Source organism: Rhinolophus hipposideros, assembly GCF_964194185.1.
Source record: "Rhinolophus hipposideros genome assembly, chromosome: 17".
Taxonomy (NCBI): domain Eukaryota; kingdom Metazoa; phylum Chordata; class Mammalia; order Chiroptera; family Rhinolophidae; genus Rhinolophus; species Rhinolophus hipposideros.
The window spans coordinates 55,915,472-55,927,270 of NC_138063.1; the positions used below are offsets into that span (position 1 = coordinate 55,915,472).

The 11,799-nt window shown below is 46.0% G+C and overlaps 1 protein-coding gene across 4 annotated transcripts in view; it reads right to left on the bottom strand.

The window, feature by feature from the left end:
• Nucleotides 1-11,321, bottom strand: part of SLC41A3 (solute carrier family 41 member 3) — a 59,820-nt gene extending 48,499 nt beyond the window's left edge. For 3 of the 4 annotated variants that reach the window (XM_081078655.1, XM_081078653.1, XM_081078654.1), the window contains exons 1-2: nucleotides 11,104-11,227; nucleotides 6,525-6,811 (exon numbers count right to left, since the gene is read on the bottom strand). In XM_081078655.1, the coding sequence (XP_080934781.1) occupies nucleotides 6,525-6,779 (255 nt within the window). In that variant the 5' untranslated portion in view covers nucleotides 6,780-6,811; nucleotides 11,104-11,227. Of the gene's footprint in view, nucleotides 1-6,524; nucleotides 6,812-11,103 lie in introns of all 4 variants that reach the window. The other variant, XM_081078652.1, reaches the window with a different exon arrangement.
• Nucleotides 11,322-11,799: the final 478 nt, after the last annotated feature.

Below are 11,799 nucleotides of genomic sequence, written 5' to 3' on the forward strand. Positions count from 1 at the left end.
ATTGGCCACAAAGGGGAATTTGCATAAGTTCACCATGGTCCTCTCCCTCCTGTTCAAGAGCCTAATTCACTTGCTAGGGAGGCACTTCATCTTCTCCCTAGAAGTTCTAATCACCACTAAGGTTTAACTTGGTGTCAAGGCATCGGAGGTCAATGTGCTGTAAGGCCTAAAACTAAGAGTATTATGAGCTGTTGTGACATCTGGGGGAAGGCAGGTGGGGCCTGAATAGACTAACCACGTGGCCCCGCCCAATCTGTTCCCACAGATAAGATCCCCTAGCCCACAACACTTCTTTTCATGGGAACTATGCCTTCTTATTCTGGAGTAGTGGGCGGTAGTTCCCTGCCAGCCTGTGAACAAGCCAGTCACACACTCCTGCAGAAACCAGGGACTCCCCCACCCTTTGATACCACACAGTACCTCCCACATTCCTTTTGGGTACACTCTGCTGCCAAATGCACCCTCCTTTGGACCCTATGTGACATGCACTGGTCTCTCCTGGCTGTGAGTACATGTGATTAATAACGCACTGTTGATTCTCAACTGTCCAGTGTCATGTGCTGTGTGTTAAACCATCCCCATAACCCTACAGTGGGAATCCCTTCCTCGTCAACAGGGTGAAGAGGAGGCAATCACAACAGGCTGGCTCATCCCATGTCACCCAATCCAGTCTCCAATCTCTTCCATCATATAACTCTCCAACCCCTTGCCTTTCCTTTCAGCCAGCCGACTTTCCCTGTTGCCTTTCTATGCTGTTCCAGGTCTTTGCTAAGGTGCGATCCCTGCCAGACCTTCCCTCCTCTTTATCTCCACCCCACCACATGGGGCTCAGGGTTCCTGACTACCCTGTAGACCAGCACTGTGGATTGCTAGTTTGAACTTCTGATATACGTAACACAATGAGAGTAGATTCATGACAAAGAGTAGAATTCTGATTTCTTCATAAGAACATATAGTAGACAACTATGTAAGAGATAGCTTCTGTTTCTCAGGAGGGCACAGGCTCAGAGTCTTAAAGAAAGCGTATTAATTTGATTACATTTAAAAAATATATGCACAGCAAAAAACCCCCACCAAAAGCAAAGTCAAAATGGGAAAAATGGGAAACATATTTACATATGGGAAAATGGGAAAACATATTTACAATCCATATCACAATATAAGGGCCAATTAACTTAATATATAAAGAGCACTTAGGTATCAATTAGAAAAAGGAGACCCATTCCACAGAAATATGGGCAAAGAATATAAACAGAAAGGTCCAAAGATATTTGGATATTTGGTTATTCGTTGCAGCATAAGCTCACTCACGATAAGAAATGTAAATTACACTACACTGGACATGGCAGGCAGCACTCCATGAAGGCCCCAATGATCCCTGCTTCCTGTACTGACATCTTGTGTGGGCTGAATTAAGTGTCTTGCTTCTCGCTAAGAGAAGCAAAGTGGCGCTTCTGTGATTATGTTATAAAAGATAGTGATTTTTGTCTTGCTAGCAGACTCGTATTTCCTTCTCAGACCACATACTTTGATCACGCAAGATGCCATGCTGGAGATGTCCACAGGGGAAAGAACTGAGGGTGGGCAACAACCACTGAGGAACTGAGGCCCTCAGTCCAACAACCTGCCAGGAGCTGAATCCTGCCCATATCATGTGAGAGGATGACTACAGCCATGACTGACACCTCGACTGTAGCCTCATGAGAGAGCCTGAAGCAGAAAACCCAGCTAAACTGGATCCTGGCCCACTGCAACAATGAGATAATGCGTTTTGTTTTACATGGCAAAGTTTTGTAATAATTTGTTATACAGCAATAGAAACAAATACAGTACAATGAAATGCAATTTCCCATTTGTTAGATTGTTAAAGATCAAAGAGGCTGGAAATAGACTATGTTAATGAGTGCTGGGGAACAGATATTTCCCTATGGTGTTAGAGGGAGTATAACTGGTCCCACCTCTTAAAATCATCTAGGTCATCTGGTGATATCTATCAAAGTCACAAATGCATGTATCCTTTGACTCAGCAATTCTACTTGCAACAGTTTATTCTACTCATTTACTCAGACATGTATAAAATGTCAAGGTTATTCATTGCAGCATTTGTTAGGGATACCATTTTAAGCTGTTACTATGGGCTGAATTGTGTACCCCCCCAACAAAATAAAAATTCTAACTAACCCCCAGTACCTCAGAATATGACTATATTTGGAGATAGAGCCTTTAAAGAGGTAATTAAATTAAAATGAGGTCATTAGGATGGGTCTTAATTCAATATGACTGGTGGCCTTATAAAAGGAAATTTGTGCCATAAGATGAAATAGTACCATTTTCTGACGACATGGATAGATCTTGAGATTATAATGCTGAGCGAAATAAGTCAGACAGAAAAAGTTGAGAACCATATGATTTCACTGATATGTGGGATATAAATCTGAAAACAACAAAAGAACAAGACAAATGAAGAAACAAAAACTCATAGACACAGACAATAGTTTAGTGGTTACCAGAAGGGCAGGGGGAAACAGGGTGGTAGATGAGGGTAAAGTGGATCCAATATATGGTGATGGAAAGAGAACTGACTCTGGGTGGTAAATACACAATGTGATGTATAGAACTGTACACCTAATGTATTACAGAATGGTACACCTGAAATCTATGTAACTTTACTAACAATTGTCACCCCAATAAACTTTAATTTAAAAAAAAAGGAAATTTGGACATAGACACAGAGGGAAGACCATGGGAAGACACAGGGAGAAGATGGCCATCTACACAGTAAGTCCTGCTGACACCTTCATCTTGGACATCTAGCCTCCAGAACCGTGAGAAAATAACTTTCTGTTGTTTAAGCCTCCCAGTATGTTGTACTTTGTTATGGCAGCCCGAGGAAACTAATACATTGTTAAATTTAAAAGCATATCAGAGGGAAATGGTTAAGTAAATTCTGGTATATCTATATGATGGGATATTGAACAATCATTAAAAAAAGGAAGCTCTTAATATATCTATAAAGAATAATCTCCAAGATATATTGTAAAGTAAAAAAAAAAAAAAAGAAAAAAACATAGCAACTCAACAGTTTATATATGGGTAGAAGGGTGAGAAAAAACACAGAGACAGATGAACAGATATAAATATATGTTTGTACATGCATAAAATATCTTCAGGAAAAAATACAACACCTGGGTCCCTTTAGTTATCTCTGGGTAGACTAGGGAGGCTTGTCCCTGTGCACATTTGTGAACCTTTTGAACAGTGAACCACATAAATGTTTTATCTTTTCCAGAAAAAAATAATTAAAAAAAAAGTGTAGCCTGTACTGTCAGTCAGTTCACATTCAAACAGTGTAGAGTATCAGATTAATGCATAAGGTAACAAGAAATGGCAAATATCCTATCAGCTATAGAAACGATGCCCTGTGTGAAGATAAAATGTTGGGCTGGCCCCTAAGGAAAGACTCCATGAAAGACTGCTTATGTGAACAGGGTCAGCAAAGACAACAGCAGCCTCTCCACTCAGGGTTGGTGGGGAAAAAAAGACACAGGGAGAGGACAACCCACGTGAGGAAAGCCAACACTTGCTAGCTAGAGCTGCAGGATAAGGGCCACGCCGGCGTCGAGCCAGTGGGGCACCACTGCCCCTTTTCGACCTTCGTCACAGAACCCAACTGCACAAAGGAACCCCCCTCGTGGGGAAGGTGACCCTCTCCTCTGCTCAGATCAATCAGGCCATGCTACTCACGGCCATTCCATTCCCTTTGCCAGTATTTGATTTCAAAGTGCGACATGCCTCAAATCTAGCCAGCGAGAAGTTCGGAGCTCTGTTGGGGTCTCCTAGGGAAGTTTCCTTATGCTTAAGAAGGAAGAACCAGAACAGATGGTCCATTCTTCTCTCTCTGGACATGATGTGGCCATGAGGACAAACAAAGCTGACCCGGAAGGAATTTGGAAAGATCCTGGGTCCTTGGAGGTTGTTAGTTGGTGATGACATCACTTTTCAATCCTGGATCACCCTGTCTTGGAAATCTCGTTTTGGGAGATGACATATTTCCTTCTTATTGAACTCACTATAGATCATGTTTTCTAGTATTTGTAGCTGAAACCATTCTAATTGATACAACTGAGGTGAGCCCAGGATGCTTGGATGTCCATTTTAGGAGTATGAATTTTATCCCAAATGCAGTAGAAAAACCAACAGATTTTAAAACTCAGAAAGACCTGCATTGTGGAGCTCCCCGACATGGCGCTCAGGCAGTGACCCCAACATGGGTGCACACAATCCAATGGCATGTGAGAGAAATGGTAGAACAGATATTTCTGCCTAATTTTTATCCTTTTATATAAGTTCTTAAAAATCTGCACAGCACTATATGTGATAGAATATCAATGACAAGGATAACAGTAGTTAATTCTCACTGAGTGCTTTCTAATGCCAACCAGTATTATAAACACTTTCCAGTCCTCTTAACAACCTTATAGGGTCATTTCTAATTTACAGATGAGAAAACTGGGGAACAGAGAGCAACTTGCTTCACTGACAAAGGTCAAACTCAAACCCAGTTAGTTTAGCCTTATAGTCTGGGCTCTTAAGCAATTACTACGACACTGCCTCTCCACATGTAATTTATAAACCTATGTGTATATGTGTGTGTATGTCTTTGTGGTATGTATAATTTCTTTTCCTAAACCAAAGTATGTATGCATATGTACTGGGGACTTATATATGTGAATGTGTACATAAATATATGTCATGTATATATAAATATACATATGTGATATATCGATATGCATGTGTGCATATGGGGAAACATGGTTAGTGATGTTATACTGATAGAAACACTCAATAAAATAGAATTCTTGAAAATCGCCGGTATAGAGAATGGACTGCAGGGAGTGAGACCTGAAGTAAGGAGGGTAGTGAGGAGGCTGAGGCAGGAGGTGGCAGTGGGGTGGGGAGGAGGGAATCCATGGGAGGAAATCTTTGGGATATGAAACCCCTGGTACATGGAAGCCAGGCACTGAGGTGCTGTTGAGGTCATAGCAGTGTTGACTGACCACAGGTTAAAGAAGGATGTAGGACTAGAGGGTATCAGGTCACTGGGAGGAAGAAGAGGACCGAGGGTCTGGAGGTTACAGAGACCAAACACAGGGCATGGGGCTAAGTCAGACTGGGACAGAGACTCCAATTGAGGAACAACTATCCTGGGGCCTGACAAGATCCAGGTGGAACCTGGAAGTGGAGCTGGCAGTGGTGCTGCGATGTTATGAGGAACTGGACAGCTAGGGTGCTGGGAGGGTCACTGAGAAGTCCATAAGGAGCAGGGCCAGATAGGAACAGAGTGAAGTAGGATTGCGCCACAAGAGGGAGTGGTGGGGACTGTGCCAAACCAGAGTACACAGACACCTACAGTGGGCAGCAACCAGATGGTAGCCATGAGGGAATGTGGGTCCAATGTTTTAGGAGTTGCCAAGTTTTCTAGAGAAAAAAGGAATTCGGATTTTTACATGAAATCTCCTGATTTTTAAGTGTTGCTTAAAAAAAAAAAAAAAAACTTTAAATCCCCAGCCATACAGCTACGTGGCAGACTGGGACTCAAACCTTGATTGGTTTCAAATCAGTGAGGGGTGGGGTACAAGGTCCTCGGTGGCACAGAGCCCTGTAATAGTGAGTGAGGCAGAGGTGGGGACTGACTGATGGGCATGTCAACCCTCTTTCTCCCAGCTTACCCCACTCAAGACAATCTTTGTTCTCAGCTGGTTGCCAAATAATAGAAAATATCTGGTCGTTAATGACTTAAAAAGTGTTCTTGGGTCCTGTACTTTTACAGGGAAGACTTCTTAAAATCATGCTGATAAAAGGAACGGGGCTTTGATGGTGGAAAAACTGGAAAGGTATGGTACATGCGTAACTTTTTTGTTTGATGGGTAACTCTCAGTTCCTCATTTTATGGGATTCTGGTAGGGTATAAATCAAGGGACCCTGACTCTCCTCAAAGAGTGATGACAACATAAGTCATGTTGGCCAAACAGAGATTGTCATCCCTCAGGGAACAGTGATGATTGGAATAGGAGTGGACCTTTGACATCAGGGTCACTTTTTGGAGAGTGATGTGGATATTGACAAAGATCTCTCTCTCCTTCGCTCTAATAACATATGCACACAGGATAGATTGCTAAGGGCCACCCACTTCTCTAGGTACAGAAACCTGCCTGCAAATGAAACAGAGCTGAAAGATAGAAAAAGAGCCAGCATCCTGTTATCATTTAAGCACCTGGATCACGCCATGCCTGATAATCAACCCCTTAGAGATTTCAATCATATGAATTAATCAACTGTCTTTGAAAGCTTAACCTAGGTTAAATTTAGGCTCTGTCACAAGTAACTAAAAGAACCTTGCCCAATTTATAGAAACGAATTTGAGAAGAGGAGGCCCTGCCCCATGCTCCTCAAGCTGGGCCCAACATGTGGCTGCCATTAGACAGTGCCCCCACCACCATCATCCTTATATGGCTCCCTCTTACCTGGAAATAATTCAAAAGTATGCCAGCCCCAGACAGTCCCAGGCCTGCAAACACAAAGGGCACTACCACCTGAAGACCAATGGACAAGGCGGTCTCCCTGCTGAGCTCAGTCCCCAGTGGTTTAGGGGACACCCTCTGGCTCTCAGGGACACTCAGAGGTCCATCTTCTGAGGCTCTAGGGAGTCTTCCTGTGCTGAGGGTATACGGGAACCCTAGCTCCTCTGCTCTCCGCTGCCGGGTCTCTGTTCCATCCATGTGAGCACAGCTGAGCCCCTGGCAGTCTTAACCTAGGAGACACAAAGCAACAGGGGTTGTAGGGCAGAGTTCCTGACCCTTCATGGTGCTGACACCCTGTAAGTCTTCAAGCCCTTCTGTCCACTCGAGGCTGGCATCATTCCAGCCAATCCACAGCCTTTCATTGGGTGCCTGCTCTATATGGCTTCCTGCAACTCCGATTTACATAAATTTTTACTTAATATGTTTGAGGGGAAAAAAGTTACGTACAGAAGAGAGCATTACAATATATGAATTGGAACCAGCAAAACTGGTGGTATAAGGACCTGTGAAATTTCTCTCATTCATAAAAGCAACAGGAAAACTGGCAAAAAATTGTCAGAATCAACTTTTTCTGAACTCTGGAAATTAATCAAAGGCTTACAGCAAAACAACGAACATTTATTCAAGAGAAAATGCTGAATCTCAGCAAGAACAGCAACACTGTAACGTCCGGAATGTTTTAACTTGCCTTTAGTCCTATCCCCTGCTTTCTGGCTCTGCAGCAGCCTTAAAAGCCAAGAGCCTGGAGAGAACAGAATGGGCTAGAGCTCTTTCAAAGCCTCATTCTCAAAGAACTGTCATTATTTGGCCTATCAGGTGGTTCACTGTAAAGATGCCACCTGCAGATTGTCTGTATTTCACTTGACTTGTAGTTCACTTAATATAAAAAGATTTCTCCCTAGGGAACATTTGTTGAAAACAATTATAGGTACTTTGTGGCTGCCTGAAGCAGAGGACAATAGTTGGGGTAAGTAATATACTAACCAAAAACCTAAAAGGAAAAGCTGGGGAAGGTGGACAGTGAAAGTGGATGGCAGGAAGTTAGGGCAGGGCAGAAAGCAGGGCCTTATATGCCCAACAAAGAGTTCATGCTTCTTCTTCAGGATGAGGTGAAAGCATTGGATGGTTCTGAGCAGGAGAATGATGTGATAATGTGTTGTTTTCAAAAGACCATTGTTGCTTTCCCCACTGAAAGGAATCAGGGCCGATGAGTGACCCTAGATGACCCCAGTGGTGAGATAGCAGAAATCCTAGGAAGATACAAAAGTAATAGTGAAATTACTTATACATTAGAAAAACAACATTGGAAAGGATTAAGAATAATAATAATAAAGATAATGAATCTGGACATTTATATCCATGATACTGGATTTTTTCTAACCAGGTTTAGTATAAATGAACTGATTAATTTTGTAATCATAACATTTTGTGCATATTGAAAATATTACAGAAATCTGATATAATAGACTTGTAGTTTTAATTAAAAGTTCAGAAGAGTTTGATTAAATAGACACGTGATCAATGTTTACGTATTTGGAGTATTTGTTATATGTGTAAGTTGTGGTATATTAGCTATGTAAATAAATGGGGTGTAATCATTTTCAAAAAAGCAGGCCCTTAGATATCTTTTAAAATGTTGACTGTTCAACAAGTATACTGAAATAATGAATTAGCTGTTAAAGTCAGGTAGGGGGAAGGTCTGTACAAGTATCCAGACATCCAGGCCTTAAGGACAACATCAAAGAGAGGGTGTCCAGATGTCCAGCTTTTTCTAGGCTCCCTTCACCAACCGAATAGTACTTGAATGGCTTGAGCAGTTAGGGAAGTAGTGGGTCAAAGGGATTTTTCACCCTAAATCAGGGATTCGGACCTCTAAAGAATAGGGGAGGAAAGGTCTCCACTCATCCCCAATAAAAACCCTGAAAGCAAAAATCAGAGAAAAAAAATGATTAATTTGACTCCATCAAAGTTTAAATATTCTGTGGGACAAAACTTCTGAACAAAATTAAGAGACAAGCAAAGGTCTACAGAAAATGTCTGAAACCAACATAAGAGACAAAGGAACAATGTGCAAAAAAACAAAACAAAAAAACCCACAACTCCAACACAGCCCTAAGGAACAGAAAAAGCAATGGAGAAAGTGATGCCCAGCAGGAAAAGGCAAATGTCCAGTCAGCACAGACCAGACTAGAAACTGGGGAAATGATTTAAACCCAGCAGCGAGGCCCTACCTCACCATCAGACGACCCAAAAGCCCAGGGAGAGAGAAGAGCCAGCACATTGCCTGGGTGGGGGCCAGTGGGTCCACTCCTGTGAAAGGCATCTTGGCAGTGACCGTTCAGTACCCACATGTCCTTACCCCACAAAGCACAACTGTGGTGACTCACTCACAGGGGCTCACAAGGGGACACACCCAAGATGCTGACAGCAGCTGCACTGGAACCTGACAGCACAGCCAACGCTGAGCTCTGTGGTGTCCCCGAGAGGAATGGTGTGTGGCTGTGCAGGGAGTGCAGCAGCACTATAGGCACAGCACAGCAACAGGTCCTGCAGAAACCACTGTTACATGAGGAAAGCAAGCTGCGGGATGGCGTCTAAAGAACGTCCCACATTGTGCTGTCCTGTGGTCCCTCTTCACAAGTCATATGCATGGGTGCGCGAGGAAAGGTCTGGCCAGGGGTGACCTTGGGAGGGAGTGGAGTCTCCTGGGACAGAGGCTCCACCTCGGTCAGCACCTTTTGGTCATTCCCACCTGCTCTGTACCCCTCACAGGGTGGGGACACTGTGGTCCACCAGCAGGAACCTCACATCCCCCTGGATGGTGGTCAAAGGCCTTCAGCTTCATTGGGAATGTGGGAGTGTTTCGTAAAGAGTGTGTGCTCAAATGTCACTTGGGTTGGTAACAATGAGTACAGCTGGACAAACCAGGTCCTGAAGGACAGGCCTGCTTGTGAGGGAGGCTCCTGTCAGGAGAGTGGGCTATGGCGGAGGGTGGACTGTGGGTTCAGGAAAACCCCTCCTTTAGCCCATGGGAAGGGGGCAGGTGGCACAGACTCTAGGGCAGGAGTCCTACCCAGGCTTCCCACCAGGAGACACAACATGGAGGGGTTACTACAGGACAGCCTCCCAGTACATAGAACTACCCAGCCAAAGTGTCAGTACCATGGAATGAGAACCCCACATGGGCCTTACTTCTTAGAGCACCTCCCTAGGGGGAAGGCCTTGAGAGGAGTCAGGCAGCAGGTCCAGGATCCACCAGGCTGCCAGTCAGATGAATCTGCAAGGTCACCGTTTTTTCAGATGCCTCACAAGGAGTCTGTCCCATCAGACTGAAGAGGACACTGACAATGTGTCACCCAATGAGTGTGTGTGGGGGCAAAGCCAGCCTGGGATCCCAGGCCTCTGGGCAACCTAGTGTTAACATATCAGGTCTGGGACCTGGTCTTTAGCACCTAATACAAACCAGTGAGGCAGCGCCATTCCTGACCACTGGAGGGTAGATGGGAAGTGGATGTGGGTCAAGGTGCTGTGAGGCCGCAGCCCTCTGGGCTTCATAGGTGACTTGGTTCAGTGGGAACACTTTGCAGTCTGCCCCCAAGACTGTAATCCCAGCTTCTCCCCTTCCTAGATGTTTGTCCTTAGAAAAGTTAAATTTTTGTGCTTCCAGTGCCGCATCTGTTAAATGGGGATGGTGGCTTATGAAGAGTACAAGGAATATTGTATTTTTATCACAGGACGCCTGGCTTGTCCCCCACTCCCAATTCAAACTCCTAAAAGCTCTAATGTTTTAGATCAGTGGTTCTTAAAATACTGCAGCATCAGAATCACCTAGAGGACCAGTTAAAGACAAGCATTGCTGGACGCACCTGGGTAGTTTTGGATCAGTTGGAGTGGGGGTGCTGAGAATTTGTACGATGAGCAAGACAGTTAAGCCCAAAGACTGGATGTATGGGGTGTAGGGGAGGTAGCCTCAACGCAACCTGAAGAACAGGACTTGCCCGCACCCTCACGCTCTGGGTCGCCTCTCCAGCCCGCCCCCACACACACCCCGCCGGCACCGCCCCCGCCCTGAGCCCTTGACGTCCCTCCCCCTTACAGTTACCCTATCCATCACATACTCCCCAGCAGCCCCAGTTTCGGATCTGGCTTCCTACCCAGGCGTCACCTCCCCCGTCCCTTCCCCCTCTGTCCTCCCCGTTTTACCTCATCTTTCGCGTACCTCCTGGCCGCAGGCCCCATCCGGGGCTACCCCACCCCCCTTCCGCAGGTCACCTCATTTTCCAGGCTCCCCATGCTGTGCCCCGGCCCTTCCAGATGTGCCCCCACCCCGCCCCAAGATCTCCATCAGACTGTCGTTCTGCACACACACCCTCCCCCCCTCCCCCCACCGTCGTCCCCTCACTTTACTCCATCTCCGTGCATCCCCAGTCCTGGGCCTCCCTGGGAATGCCCGGTGTCCCCCTGGGGGCCCCATCGTCCCGGTACCACCGCCCCACCCGGTCGAGCGCAGGGCCGCGCTTACCCGGATCCCTCCGGGTCCCTCCGGGTCGCGGGCGGTCAGAAGGCGCGCCCGCCAGGCTGAGGACGCGCACAGCCGCAGGGTGGGCCCACGGAGGGAACGGCAGAGACTGGGTCTTCCTACCGCTCCGCCCGCCTGGGCGCCGCCCCCGACCGGCCCCAGGCACTCGGGCGGGGAGGAGAGGGCCCGAGAGCCCGGAAAGACTTGGCAGCCGAGACCCCGCCCTTCGGGTGGTAGGGCCGCGTGTTAGAGGTGGGGGACGTGGGGGCCGTGGGGGCCGCCGTCAGCTCCAGGCTTGGGTCACCCAATCCTTGAGTCGAAATGAGCGAATCCTGAGCGCGCCGAGTATGTTCCACGTTTTCTTGCAGTGAGTTCTCACAACAGTCCTTAGGGGGGACTTCTCTTTGAGGCTGGTTTACAAAGAAGGAAAGCAAGTCTCTGGCTGAGACACTGTTGTCGCTGCACGAAAGCCGGGACTTGAGGTGAGGTTGGTGAAAAGAAAAGCAGGTTTTATTCCAAAATGCCAGCATTAAGGGAAGACAGTGGACTCCCTGTCACAAAGACTGCCTTCCTGCTCTTAATACCGCCAAAGGTTTTATAGACATGCGAGGAGGGGCAGAACAAAGTATTGACAGAAAAACATCCAGCCTAAGAGAAAGCTTTTAAGAGTTTATTTGAGCCAAACTGACAATTGCCAGG